The sequence below is a fragment of the Agelaius phoeniceus genome, chromosome 5, assembly GCF_051311805.1.
Source record: "Agelaius phoeniceus isolate bAgePho1 chromosome 5, bAgePho1.hap1, whole genome shotgun sequence".
NCBI lineage: Eukaryota > Metazoa > Chordata > Aves > Passeriformes > Icteridae > Agelaius > Agelaius phoeniceus.
In genome coordinates, this window is record NC_135269.1 from 63,410,255 (window position 1) to 63,426,046 (window position 15,792).

At 35.2% G+C, this 15,792-nt stretch overlaps 1 protein-coding gene across 3 annotated transcripts in view; it reads right to left on the minus strand.

Moving 5' to 3' along the window:
- CACNA2D1 (calcium voltage-gated channel auxiliary subunit alpha2delta 1) overlaps positions 1–15,792 on the minus strand; it is a 366,353-nt gene that overhangs the window by 37,855 nt on the left and 312,706 nt on the right. For all 3 annotated transcript variants that reach the window (XM_054631736.2, XM_077179149.1, XM_077179150.1), the window contains exons 15-20: positions 14,829–14,918; positions 11,350–11,418; positions 9,735–9,809; positions 8,379–8,453; positions 1,312–1,383; positions 159–230 (exon numbers count right to left, since the gene is read on the minus strand). In XM_054631736.2, coding sequence (XP_054487711.1) covers positions 159–230; positions 1,312–1,383; positions 8,379–8,453; positions 9,735–9,809; positions 11,350–11,418; positions 14,829–14,918 — 453 coding nt within the window. The remainder of the gene's footprint in view (positions 1–158; positions 231–1,311; positions 1,384–8,378; positions 8,454–9,734; positions 9,810–11,349; positions 11,419–14,828; positions 14,919–15,792) is intronic.

The following is a 15,792-nucleotide window of genomic DNA, read 5'->3' on the forward strand; positions in this document are numbered from 1 at the left end:
TTTTTTTTTACTATAAGCTAGTAAAACTAGCAAATCTGGAGGGAAAAAATGGTACAAATTGTCATTACAAAATGAATATCACAGCATTTCACCATTTCACATTATTTTTCTGGTTTGGTTTGTTCCTGTAAATGTAACTCTTTGGGTTCCTATCTTACCTCATCTTGGGACTTGACCAGTGTTTCAAATGTTTTTTCTCCACTTTCTCCATCTATCATTTTTTTCCGAATCTATTGGCAAGGAAGAAAAGGAAAAAGTGAAATAAAGAGAAAAAAGTGTAGGTGTTGCATGTAACATGAATAATCATTCAAGTGATCAAAATATTTCTCAAAAACACAAAAAATTCTAATGCAAATGGAAGTCACAACTCTTAAAAAAACAAATTTTGTTTACAATTTTCAGATTTTTCCAATCAGAAGTTGTTTTATCCAAATATATACTCAATCAATAGAGTTCAGAAGCAACAATTCTGATATACTTTCAATTGCCAGAGCATGCCATAAAACTCCTTGATGCTGGGCACTGACAGAGAAAATGAATTCTGTGTTCATGGAAAGAAGTTTTGCCTAGCATTTCTTGTGCCTGCCAGCACAACTGTGTGATTTAGGTAGAAGCACTGATTCACAAAAAGACTTTTGTATCAGTTCAAGAGTAACTCCCCTCTGAAGCAGCCATTTCAAAGAAACTTAAGGCAGAATTAAACAGATACCAAGGCAGGCTGATTACTGTCAGTATAAAAGAACAATTTCAGTGAAAAATATGTTAAAAATGTAAAATGTTTAAAAGCCTTTAATTTGATTTCAGAAAAATAACTAATTATCTTAAAAATTTATAACTTCTGAATATATTACAAAATCAGTAACTGAAAAATATACAGAGGAATTAATTTGCTGTCTACACTTAACTTTGTTTCTCAGTTCTCTTTCTTGCCACAGGAAAAATCTTGCATTAATAGGGAAAAACTTTTAAAATATTTCAGCTAAATATTCTATTAAAAAGTTTTATGTTTTGAAAAATTTTTCTAGCTTCCTTTCCAGGAATTGGTATTTTAATGAAGAAGAACATAAGTAGCAATCATGGTGGTTTTCAAAATGAGAGGAATATAATACATTGCCCTTGCCTATAAATAATGCTGGGGTTTAATTTGTCTAAATATAACTTCTCTATATAAAGTCATCATCTTACCAAGTTTAAAATTCAGATTTATACTGAAAGAGATACCCATTCAAAATCTAGAACATTCATTGCTTTGCAGTTATGACATGGTGAAATACGAGCAGCACCAGGCACTAAGAAACCAGGTAATCTCACCTCAACTTTAATATCATTTTCCAATTCAGCATCTAGAAAATCCAGCGTAACAGGTTCCTGGGATTTAGGATTCTGAAGCAGAAGATATTAAATGATCAAATAATAAAGACAGAGTACTTTAATATCACAAACAACTCTAATCCCTTCATTTCAAATTAGCCTACTTTACTGGGTTTACTTACCCATCTATTTTAATCTCTTGTAGCATTACTGGTGGCCCTTTCTCATTCATTTTATTTTGTTGAATAGGGAGTTTAATTGGATAAGTGAAAATCAAATTAATACTAATTGCCAGTGTCTGTCCACAGCCTGTCATGTATGGGGCTCATGCTGAGGTGCTGCTCCCCCTTCCCCTTCTCCTGGTATGTCACAGACTGTACTGCCCTGGGAGGAAGCAGAGGATATGGATCTCTCACTTGATGTCCTGCCTCCAAGAAAGGAGAGAGAAATCTGGGAGGGTTTTCCACCCAACCAGTAAGTTGGGCAACTGTACTCTGCAATTTTACCAAGAGTAAAATACAACACAGACTTGCTGATGTGAGGTGGGAATAGACTACGGTTCAAGATTCAAAAAGGCAGCAATTACAGCCAATTATTTGGGGTTTATAAAAAACAAACCCCACTTTTATTGCCAGCATTGCAGGACTTCCCTGAACACCTTGGAGTTTCAAAAGCATTTCTCTTGACATCAGTACTGTTATCTCAGCTCAGAAGATGGAAACCTGTAGCACAGAAATACTGAAACCCAAGCTTCCAGACCTAAGGAGCATTGATGATGTCAACCCTCAACTGTGGAGCACAGAGAACTTTGGTGACCTACACCTGTAGGAATGAACCCTGGCCCCACAGGAGTTCTGGAAGGCAACTGGAGCTCTGCTGAACTAAATTGGGCCACCCTCCAGCCTCTGCTCCTTTTCTCAGCTGCAGTATGCATTTACTTGGCCAGAGCCATCTTCCATATGAGTTGTTGGAATCCAACTTTTTTCCTGGCAATTTTGCCTAAGCCCCATTGACTTTATATTGTGTGTGGTGTAAAAGTCATCCATCCTCATCACCCAGTAGTTATTTAATGCACCCCTAAAAGCAAGTGCATTTCTTTAGAACTAGGAGTATGGGGATATATTAACCATTTAAATCTGACAGTTGGAGTAGAAAATGAAAAAGAACATAAAAATAAGGGATTTCAGTAATTTTGCTATACTGACATATAGACTAAAGTCCCTTCCTTCAAAATTACAATTACATTCCTCATATCTTAGCATTCTCTGGCAAAGCTAAATGACAAATGTACATGTGACTGTTCTATCAAGGAATGCAAGCATGTTTCATCACAAAACATGTATGTACTGGAAGCAAGTAATATCCTGAACAAATGGGAAAAGATGCCTTCATGTAACAGTCTGGAGTACTAAGAGCTTAACAACAGCCCTTATTTTCAAGATTGTAATATAGAATAGTTCCAGAAGACAAAATATTATTTCTTCCTTTTCTTGAGGACAAAATGTACATGTCTCTGACTATACAGAATAATTCTTGTTCTTAACAAGACTTACTGTCTGCTAAGATAAAAAACAATACTTTTATTCTCAGGAAGAGAATGTGTACTGAAAAGATTGCAGACAAAGATTCTGGGTGTTTCTTTAAAATATTTACTGAAAACTTCAGGAAAATTTTGTGTATCTATTTATATAATATTGATAAAACTAGCAACTTCAATATAATGGCATTAACGTATGCTCCCTACTAATTCAAAATTATTCAATTATTGCTATGCAGTTGTTTTTCCCTCCCAACAAATTCACACTCTCAAAATAAGTAACAAAAGGCCAAAATGTAAAAATAAATAAAAATTTATGTATCTTACATGCAATGGATAATGAATAGCATGGTCAAACCCAAACAGCATGCATGAAGGCATTGGCATGGCAGAGGAGGCATTTATGGAGTTCACATTCCATTCCAACACACAAAGGAACAGAGAAGAAAATAAATGGTAAAAAAAAAAGAAAAAAATAATAAAGCCATCACATCAAATCAAGGTCAATACTCATTTCAAATGATAACCTGGGCTAGTCATAGTCAAGGAGTCCCAAAGTCAAAATAGAAAACTTTAATTCGTATGTATTAACTGTTCTTCTTTTTAAGATTTATATCAGTTCACATTTCTTATATGATACTTATTAATCACTTTTAATAGGCACATGTATAAATACATTCTTAGATGTGCCTGAGGCACAAAGACAACCACTAAGAGCTAGAACAGAAAATTCCTACACTGCTACTTTAAAAGGGAAGACTAATTCCCCTTTATGTCTCCTTCCCCCAAGAATGTTTTTACCAGTATTTGGGCTCCATAATTTTTATTTCCAAGGTTGCCATTTACTGGGGTTTATTCCAAGCCACGAAGAAACAAACTTACAGTTCAGTTTGTTCTTCTCTTTATCCAGTCATGCCTGTAACATGACTGGAATAAGCACACCACCACCACCACATTCAGCAGCACAACTTAACAAAACAGAACAGAAATAAATCACCAGCAATGAAGCATGCAAACAAAAGGATTGCAATCCATTTTCAGCAGGACAAATAAAGGCAAGGATCTATAATTTCAATGACAACTCATGAAGGAAACAAAGAAAGAAAGAACTGGTGCAGCAACATAAAAAAGTTAACTAAAATGTTGTTGTTGTTGTGTGTTTTGGGAGGTCAGTTCTCACAAATTCTATGGATGACCTTTGCTGTGTTGCAGGAGCCTAATTCTTACTCATACCTGCAGAAAAAGGCTACTGGGCTTTTAAAAGAAGTGATGGAAAAAAGTCACAGAGGTAAACTCAGGAGCATCCGGAGTGGGTGGGAGCCCAGAGCTTTTCCAGTGCTGCCCTCCCTGGGCAGGCACTGCCTGGCAAACCCAGCAGCAGCCAGGCCACACCATGGCAAGCTGAGGAGCCAGGGCTGATAAGAAAACCAAGATTTTTTTATGATTCAGTGCTGATTTCTCCAGTGCACAAACAAAAAACTCAGCCCTGAGGTGGCCTTCTACACGTTATGAACACAGCCACCCAACACTTGCTGAAATCGCTGACCTGGATCAGGATTTTACACCATGTTTTACTGGTGCTGCTATGCAGGCCACAAGTTTTGCTTTACAGATTCCCATATGCACAAGAAATCAAACTTGATATACTGTGTTTAAGTTTACTATTTTTCTAGTTACACAGTTAATATATTCCTTTAGTGATTTTTAAGTTTTCATTAAGTGTTTTTTGCTCAGGAATGGCATTACATAAACATGACTAGTTACACTGTTCAGGCTAATGGCAGTTAATTCTGTGCAGCTAGGTCTGCTAAACTGAGAAAATCCCACATAAATTGCAAATAGAATATATTCCCTACTCTGACTTCCCCAGGAAAAAAGGAAAAAAAAAAACCTGAACAACTCATCTTCTGTAATTTTATGCAGCATACACTGTACAATAAAACTTGGCAATAAAGTCACAAGAATTGTCTTCTGATCTTCTCTTGACTTTGGGTTTATGCAAGCAAAGCCAGCACAAGTAGTCTCTTTTTATTTCCAGTCTTCAAATTAATTTCAACATCTGAAGAAGAATTTTTACAGCACGACTCTAATTAGCACCTATTAGTAAAGCATCATAATTTAATGGAATGCCCTTCACTACAGCCAATAGCATGTTTTCTATTATTTAAACAGGAAAGGATGCAAGCTTCATGCTTTGGAAGCTGTTTGTCACAATAAACAGTTCTCTAGTTAGATTTTTCCTAGTAAGCAGGGCAGAAGCTTTCTAATTATATTTCCAGGTCTATGCATTCTAATGCACTAATCACCTCCATCCAAAGTTACCTGTACATGGGGTCTCCTTTTTCTCAATTTAACTTTTGGTATGCCCACACCAATTTGCTGAAGTAACAAAAAAGCAGTAATTTATATTTTTGCACTATTAGTTAATAGCCTACTTATAGAATGGAAGTGTTTTCTCAACATCTGTGCTGTCCAGTGCATGTTTACTACTGCAAGCAGAGACTACCCCTCACTCTGATCTTGAGCTCTGAGCTCTCTTCCAGAATTAAACACAGTTTTAGGATAGGGAAACAAAAATCAGACATATGTTAATGTGAACAAAATTAACAGAGAGCTCTCCCTTCCACATATTCTGACAGAATAACATATAGAATGAGAATAGCTCACTATTTATTTACTTTTATATTTGATCCTAAAACCCAGCTCCTCTTAAGTTTCTTAAATAACCCTAAACAGTAAGAAAGAATATTGGACCTCACTGAATGCATATGGATTTTTAGGACTGTCTAAAATGGGTTTTGATCAGAATCATAGTAAAAATGAAGAGGAGGATTCTAATCTTTAGAATAGATTGAGAAATAGAATTATTTACTGCTTTCAAAATGTAATTAAGATTAAGCTTGTTAATACATGCTTAATGGACTCACTTCAGTGACTATGCTTGTTTGGTGGTGCATCCACCTGTTCTCTCCCATAACAGTGGGAAAAATATATCCATATATGCAGACACACACAAAGAAAATTAACAATAAAACATAAAATTAAGTACTATAAAAAAGTAGCTAATTACACAAACATAGAAATGGTTTAACCTGTTTAAAGCTATATTAAGATGCATATTAAAAATTTTCTTGTTATGCTCTGGCATAATTTTCATATATTTCAGCAAATAAGAACATGATGGGAAAGGTCTAAATTATTTTAACATGCTTTTGAATTTGTTTGTTGACTTTTCTCAGTTGTGCAAACAACTTTACAAACTTCAGGACAATTTCTCAAAATATTAATTGTGTTGAACCAGTTGTGATTTGAGGAAATAGATTTTCAGAAGGAAAGCAGAAGACATTCAAAAGAAAGAAGCATTGGAAGTGTAAGAAACCCTCACCTCTTCAAAGGTAAAGACGTAGTTATGTTTTATTTTACAACTACTGAAAAATTGCTGGCAAAGAGGGTTAAAATGATGTTTGTTAATAGGTTAACAGCTACTGGGAGGTTCAACTAAAATTAATATTACATGTTAAAGAAAGTCCATGAATTCTAAATACATCTGTCTTTGTCGAGTACCTTAGTTTTAAACTGTAGCTCTGGTATCAGTCTGAATAGCATGCACCACCCCACACAAACTGGGAGTGGAAAAGTCTAGTCTGTGCAACTGTTAATAACAACAATAACAATAATAATTCCAATGCTTCATGTTACATTTAGACATTGTTCTACAACATAACAATTATTACTCATAAAACATCCTGTTTTAAACGTACTCTAAAGCAAAGTTTTGACCATTAAGGGAAAGCATCCCTGGACTGCCATATCCTTTTAAGAGGAAAACTACACAGAGAAACCATGAGATTTAGTATCCTAATAATCCACCTCAGTTTGCCTAGATTTAGTTGGGATGAGCTGAGTTTTAAAAAGAGGTTTTTATTCTTTAATGTTGTATGGCAACAGAACAGGATTACAGCACATCTGAGATGAACAGAGTCCATACCCATCAGTTTCTCCCAAGATTAGGTCTAGAATAAGACTATTGCATTGCTTCTTTTCACATTACTCTTATGAATGAAAAGAGTTTAATTTGCATACAAGGGAAAGATAAATAGGCCAACCACCATCACCTAATTACTAATAACCTCTAATTAAGAAAAGATTGAGTCAGTGATGATGCAGATTTTGGCCTCTGAAGAATTCACCAAAAAAAAAATCAAAACTTCCATTTTTTAAGACATGAAAATCAAATGCAGATATCCAGAAACTGAAGTCCTGCTCAATTATGGAGACTATATAAAATCCTTCATTTCCATGGTTTTCCTCTATATTTTTGAAGTGTCTTTTAAAATAAATCAAAAGGGATATCTCATTAAAAGTTACAGTCAAGTTATTCTTTCTCTTCTTCAGAAGCACTTTTTTCTTTCTTGTGTTACACACTTGGCAAAAAATTTCAAATGTATTAATTACTGCACGAGGAAATTAATTCAAATATTAACAAAGCTGACTTCTCCCAGAATAAGAATTAAATTAATCACTAAAATATGTAGATGAATGCTTAATTTCTTCTTCTGTCTTTGACAATTAAAAAAGTTATTTTAACGTTGTCATTTATATAATATAACCTAAAGAATTCAAGAGACAAAGTTCACTGAAAAGAAGCAATTAAAATATGAGAATTTTCAAGAAGTCCACTAAAGAGAAGATTGTTTCACATGGAGAAACCTTTCATTAAAACCAAGATCAAAGTTCTGATTTTAGAAAAAAAAAATACCATCCATTCCTGTTGAAATATCTCATCAATGTCAGGGAGGCAAGTTAAGAAGATACAGACAAAGTAGGATTCTCCACAAGGTAAGGATTACAGTTAATGGATAAAGGGACAAACTGAAATATTTGGTTTCTATTTTCCTGAAATTTGATTGAAGTTGTGTCCTAATCATATTTGGAAAAAAGTATCATGTTTAAACAAGTTAATCTACTAAAAATCTAGTGTTCTGGGTAGGGGTGCTCAGCTAAATCCATCCCAACTCTGAGATCAGGTTTCAGTTCTGGTAAACAAAAAAACAACCAAATAAATAAATACAACAATTCAAGTAAAATGCATTGTGTTTTCCTGTGATTTCTTTGGTTTTGCAAGTATGAAAATTTCAATATTTTAAATGAGAAAGCATCACAAAAAAAAAGGTGCACAAAAACTCAGATTGCTTCAAGATTCTTCACAATGATTATACTGTTTTCACAATGCTATTACAGCTACCACTGTAATAGCATTGTGAAATATTAATTGTTTTAATATTACTATGTATATTAAAACACTTCACATGTATAAATATGCATTCAAAATATACATATTTTTTATTTTATCAATAAACAAATTCAATACAAGCCACAGCTGGTGGATTTGGATGAAGCCATATATGCATCGCAGATTTTCCTAAAACAGACAAAACTGAGAACTTTCACTATTGCTGTCTTGTGCCTTCTGATTTTTTCTGAAAATATCCCCTTAATATAGAGAAGTAAATTAGAAGATGTTTCATACCTTTGGTTGGAGATTTGGATGCAGTAGCACATACCCATTAGGATCAATTGCAAAATAGTATCCATTTGGACAAAGCTGAAAGAAAGAAATGAAGTTTAGCATTATATGGTTTTAAGTAATGAAGAAAGGGTAATTAATGGTTTTCAAGAAATGCTCACATTGTGGAAAACACACGCCTCAGGCATTATGAAGTATAAGATTACTAACACAGACAAGATAATTTCTTAATATTTACTCTTTTAGGATCATAGACTTGGAGAATGATTTAGGCTGATGAAACCTCTGAAGGTCAGCTGGTGCAACCTCTCACTGAAAGCAAAAAAAATAAACTCCAACTTTAAAAATAAAGTCCAACTTCGAAGCTGGACTAGGTTTCAATTCTTTGAATACCTCCAGTGGAAATTCCACAACCTCAGGGAGGGGCACTCTGTTCTCCTTCTTCCTTCATTTCAGCTGGAATTTCCATTGCCACCCCTATGCTGGTAGCCTCTTTTTGAGGCAGTGTTAAGGTCCATTTTCTCCAGAATTCCCATTAGCTAACCCTTAGGCTCCTTCTTCAGCCCAAATGCATCTCAGGTTCTTCCTGTGTACCAGGTACTGCAGACCCTCAGCCAACTCAGCAGCTCTGCACTGGGCCTCAGAATATTTATTACACTGAGGAGATCAAATCTGGACAGTGGACTGATGCAGATGTTTTCTGCACAGCTGGTTTTCACTGCCAGGGCACACTGCTAACTTATGTGCTGTGTGTTCCCCACCACGACTCCCAAGTCCTTTCCTGCCCTTGGCGGCAGCCTGAGCTGTGGTGTGGGATTACTCCATTCTAAATCTAGGACTTTGCATCTGCCTTCAGTCAGACTTGTGATGCTCCTTTTCCTCCACAGCACCAGTTATTTTCATAGAAATTCCACAGCTAGATGTCTACATAAATAAATCAATCACACTGAGTAGGATACAGACAGACACCTATATTAAAGAAATTTTCTATAAAGACCTGTCCTAGACAAATGGCAAATATTTTCAGCTGAAATGATCGTGCACTCTGCATTAAGGACTAAACATTTAACTAAAGAGCAGTGCCTTAAGATACAGGAAGATAACTGCATGTAATACATCCCCCATTGTAAAAGCTGACTTTTACACAGTGCACCCTGATGGACAAATCACACAGAAACAGATATATGGCTGGACAGAAAACCACCAGACAATGAACAACAATAGAAAAGAATATATGAAAAGAAGCCTGGTGGTATTTTGACTCAAATCCAGTCATTGCAGCATGACTTATGAAAGAGCATGCACAGAAATCCCATATTAAACATCCATTCTGGGAAACCACTAGTGCAAGCAGCTTACCGTAAATCGGGGCGTCAGTTTCTTTATGTCCTCCAAAGAGACATCAACCCCCATTACTCCAAGAATCAGCTGATTCTGGTAAAATTCCAAAATGTTAGTATATATTAGACATATTTACAATGCAGAACAACTGGAACAGTCAGTAAATTGTATTTTGCCTTCATGGTTTTTTTTTGACAGATACATTTGAGAAGTTGCCTATTTAGTTATGTGTCTATTCTGAATATTTTAAATTATGTCAAAATGATTCAAAATAAAATTTAATAAATTTAGAATTTAGTATTGAGTAGGGGAATTATTTCTGAAGATTAATTCTTTCCTGGATGAATAAATATGTAAGAACATAACAGCTGAAAGCAAAAATGATGCAATAATTTTGCCAATTATGCAGATACTAAACTACCAGCACTGAGCTACTTTTCATGCTTAGGTTGGGCAGTTAGTAAGTGAGACCTCAAAACAATTAACTCTTTGGGCTATAGTATAAAGATGAATGAAAAATATTCCAACACAATAAAAAAACCCAGTGAGTAAAAGGATCATCAGCATTTGAAATCAGGGACTCAGGCAGTACTATTATTTTGCATATAATGTATTTTTCTACTACAGAAAAGGAGGGCAGTCATTTACATGGCGTGACCTGAATCCCTTCTCCATATTAAATAAATTTGTAAAATTTGCTGGAGGAGGAATCTTTCAGCCTATAAATATATTCAGGCAGAGATACAAATTGAGCAGATTGGAGTTCTCTTCTTGCTCCTGTGTACTAGATCACATCTGTTTTATTTCTCAGAAAGACATCCTTTGATAATCAGTAGTCTGTCACTTTGAACAAGACTCAGACAATTCCAGGCATTGTCTTGTAGATAAGATTAAGCAACCTTTTTTTCTAAAGGAAGCTAAGAAAACTATTCTGAAAGTAAAGTAAAGAAATGCCAAAACCTCATTGATTCATTCTATGTAATAGCTGAGAAACCGAATCAAATAATATTTGGTCTAAATTTCTATATATTTTGACCTGAATGGAGAACACCAAAAGTACAGTATTTACCACACACTGTTCAAGTATATTCCAGGTCTGTTCTTTGTTTTGTGAAGAGGACACAGATTCCATGTCAGACAGTAATAGGGATGGCCAATTTTATTTATTCAACACTTAGAATTTAATCTAAATATACTGCTCTTTTCCAATATAATTTCTAATTATGTACTAATTTATATTTTCTACATCACTGCCCTTTACCCTGAAATGTCATAGCCTCAGAGATTTGCTAGAAATTTATCTAGACATTATTTCTTAGAAAAGTCTAAATAATATCATCATCTACTTCCCATCTATTGAGCACTTAAAGCATTCCCACTGCCACCAAGGCACAGGGAGAGACAGTGGAATGTCACACCCTGAAACTCAGGATGACAAAAAGGGTAAAAGAATGCACTGCATTTTCTTGCTCCCAGGAAGTGATCAGGTAAGTAGATATGATAGCTTTGTTTCTGATGTACAAGACAATTACACTGCAAAATACTCTATGGAAATACACATACTTCAAGGCATTTAACATTAAATTTAATTTATATTGCTGCTACTTTTTCTTTCTTTGAATGAAAAGCTTACGATTTTCCCATTTTGTTCTCTTGTTAGATTGAAGACAGGCAGAGTTCCTGTAATCACAAGGCCCAGCTCCTAAAAAATAACCAGTAAAGAAGGGAGAAAAAGACTTTAGTTAAAAAGCAAATGTTAAGCCATAATATATTAGAACAATGGAAGAATGTGTGTAGCTAAGCAATTACTTTCAGTTTTTGTAAAAAACAATTACTTTCAATTTTGTAAAAGAAAGAAAATAATAATACTTCACTGACTTGATGAATAGAAAATTGAAATTTTTTTTTGTCCATAATTAGTGGGATTAATATATTATTTTTTAAAAATAGATGATGGTCAACAACTTAGGATATAGAAGCTTCAAAAAACCTAAATGCTATCCAAACATATTTGCAGCTACAATATCCACTACACATAAAACTATGGAGGAGAGGAGAGGAGAGGAGAGGAGAGGAGAGGAGAGGAGAGGAGAGGAGAGGAGAGGAGAGGAGAGGAGAGGAGAGGAGAGGAGAGGAGAGGAGAGGAGAGGAGAGGAGAGGAGAGGAGAGGAGAGGAGAGGGAAAGGGAAAGGAAAGGGAAGGGGAAAGGGAAAAGGAAAGGAAAAAGGAAAGGAAAAAGGAAAGGAAAAAGGAAAGGAAAATTAAGCTTAGAAATAGTAAATTTCAATTTGATGATGTTTGTGTTCCCAAGTCACCTTCAGTGTGATGGGGCCCTCCTCTCCTGGAGATGGCTGAATTCCTGCCTTCCCATGGGAAGCAGTGAATTAATTCTCTGTTTTGCTTTGTTTGTGGGCACAGCTTTTGTTTTCCTATTAAACTGTTTTTGTCTCAACCCACAAATGTCCCCTTTGATTATCTCCCCAGCCCCACCAGTGGGGGTTTGGTTGATGGCTGGGGTTAGACCACAGCAGGTATATAACACATACAGGAAAAAACAATAGAAAAATACAACACAGAATTCCTCTACTTTTTCTATCATCACTATTTTGGGTGGTGTGCAATGATGTCTATCATGGGCTTGGCAACATCAAAGTCTCCTCTGGTAGTGAGGCAACTGAGGCAGGGAATTTGCATTTATTTGGGAAGATACAAGAAATCTGGTTTTTCTTTAGTAACCTTCACAAATCATACTGAAAATAGGATCCAGAACACCTTATGTTCAGATAGCCAGGAAAGTTTAGTTTTCTACTCCAAACTGTCCATAGGCAGATTGCTACCTTTTTTTATGTGATGGTTTGGGTTTAATTTCAAACTTTTCCCCTTCATTTATGCTTACTCTCCTTCTATCTAGTTTATTGAGGAGTCATATCCCTTTTCTCCCTTTGTTTCATTTGGAAAAAAAAAAAAAGAAGCTAGAATACCATATGAATGCACTCTGGTGTAATCTGTTCTCTCTTTTCCCAGTCTAGTAGCACCTTTTTGAATTTTAAACCATCCTTCATGAACTCACATTTGTGTATCAAATGAAAGGTGATGATGAGGTCAGAGTTAGTAAACTTACAAGCAAAGTGAAATGGACTTTGTAGGAAAAGAAGAGAAATAGGGATGAATCAGTAGAGAAGACATTATTTAGAAGAAACATTGAAAAGAAACATAATGAAACAGGAGGGGGATGTAGTATGGGGCATAACAAAATCTCCCCATTATTAAAAATAAAAAAAAAAAGGGTAAAGTTAGAAAAGGTAACAATTATGAATAAATTTTGCCTAACTGGTAAACCCAAAAGTATCTGGAAATTCTTGGATTATCTTGAAAATAAAGCCAGAGCAACACATAAATAGAATGTGAAGGGACAGGGCTAGAAAAGAGGTGTGAATTGCTACAAATACATCAAATTACTAAAGACAGTCTTGAAAGCCAGACTGAAATGAAAGTTCCTCTTCAGAATTTTATAACCTGAATTTATGCTCTAATGTGGCCTCATGTAATACACTTTGCATTACTTTAATCTTAGCCAAAAAACAGCCACTGGAAAGTAAGAACCAAATGATAGGAATGAGTCCTTTAAGCCACAAGCAAGACAACTGTAAGCCCTACATGAGGAAATTATTCTGGGAATTTAGAATAATAAACAATGTGACAACATAGACACACTCCCTTGTACAATCAAGAATCAGGAAAAGGCTTCAGAGGGGGTTGGATACACCTATGCCTTTATGGTCTCAACTGTGATGGAAAAGTCCACAAATTTGAGGCTTTACTTCAGTACTTTACCTTGTTTTCCTACTTTATTTACATATAATTATGTGTATATCTATGTGTGTGTGTGTGTATGTACATACACAAATATATGTATATACAATTATACACTCACAAACACACATGTGTAACACATGAAGGCAGAAAACCTTTTAGGAAAAATGAACCCCCTGAATATATAAAGTAACACAAGAGATGCCTTGCAGGTGTCACTTATTTTACTTGACTAAACAGATCTCTATTCCTAGTTACAACTTTATCTTTGGCTTTACAACAGGATATGTACAGAGCATAAGAACTTCTGTCATCACATCCTTTAGGTTTCCAGTAAGTACCTCAAAAATAACAAACAAAACGTGGTTAAGGAACTTCTGGACACTGAAATTTCAATGAAAAACTAATTCCTCTGTGTCATGCTCAGTTATATTGACAGTAAAAATTATATGTTGATAAAAAAATAAAATTACAGGAATGCTGACTGACGGGAAGATGTGCATTTTGACATGACTTTAGATGGCTACGTGAGCTTGGACAAATACATGAGTCCAAATCACCATTTTGCAGTAATTTTTGCCCTGTTCCTCAGAAGCAGGTTATTCAGAGCAAGAGATTAGATTTCTGCTAACAATACTTTTCCTCCTGTAGTTTCCTGAGTATGTTTGTTTTACAAGACCGAAGTGATAAATCCAGCACTAAGAAAGTTTTTCATATCTCTTTTTGTTTATATCCCCATGATTTACACTGTCCAATTAAAGGCTAAAGAAATCATTACCTTGAGCAAGCAAGCAATTAACAACAACCCAAGTTCAAAATTTGTGCAAATACTTAGTAATACTGATAGATTTCATTCTGCCTGGAATGTTCTTTGGAAGGAGAAAAAAAAAAAGAGGAAAAACTAAGAATTCTAGGAATTCCTCCACACCAGAAATGACCTTTACTGCAGTAGGTACAACAACAACAATGCAAAGCTATGCTCCTTCTTTTTTCTTCTTTTTTTTTTTTTCCTTTCCTTAAGCTGAGAACAGCAGTGGCCTGTACTTCAAAGTCTGCAGAGAATAAACTGTTTTTCTCTCCTAAATTTCAGGTCACTTAGAAGGACACTAGGTGCAAGTAAGACCAGCACATTATAAATAGATCTCTTCCTAGAGGCTGTTGTATTTATGGGTATAGATGTTAGAAACACAAGAACATCATGTTTGGAACTATAGGAAATTGGATTCTTGGGAAAGCAGACACACATAGTTACTGATTTTCTAAAATTCTTACTTTAGTAGAGATAAATACATATCATACCAGAGCATCCAGATAGACATTTGTCCATTGGACTTGTTTGGCTTGCTCTCCAGCTAAAACCATTGGTCTTCCCAAAACATCCAGATATTCCTGTTAAAAAGTGTAATGAACTCATCAGAAGGCAATTATTAGATCAAAGAGCACAAGCACTATTAAAACAAACAATAATTAAATAATAAAAATTAAAATATCAGGGGAAAAAAGGAAATCAAAAATCACCATTACTACAGGAGGAGCATTTATTTACTTCTTAAAAATTGTACCACAAAATAACTCAGTCTCCAGTTTGCAGCATTTACTAAAAAGGTAATTCTTGTATTTCATTCCCAGTCACACAGACCTTACACACTCTTAACCACCACTCTTTTTCCACTAACTGAGAATTACAACTATTTTTATTTAATTGCTAATGACATAAAGAAATTGCAAGCAGATTACAGAACCGTCAACCCAGAAGAAAGAGTGGACAATGGAGGGTGAGTGGTGCAACATCTGGGTATGTTAAGCTCCTACAGCAACAATTTCTGCAACTTCTATTGGAATAACAAAAATCAGAATTATAAAACCTCTTTTTCCTGTCTTTCTTCAGTTTGTGAATATGGCTAAAGCTGGTGATCTTATGAGATGTCAGGTTTCTGGACTTCTTTGGGAGTGGATGCCATCAAACTTTTTTCAGTCATCACTTTTTCTACTTGTCTGATCTTATTAGAGATATGTCTTGCCAGACACTGTCTGGAAGAGTTTAACAGAATCAAAGGGTTCTTATTCAAGCCAAAAAAGGATTCTTATTTTCTGCCAAAAAATGTTATTCCTGGCCTTGGAAGGACAAAGAACTGCTATGATATTTCTCTGCTGTTCTGGACATGTGAGTATCTGGACTTTCAGACAACTGAAAAGAATGATTGTTCTTCTACACTGTCCATCTTCAGTTTGGAACTCATCATAGAGCCCCAGAATCCTGTGC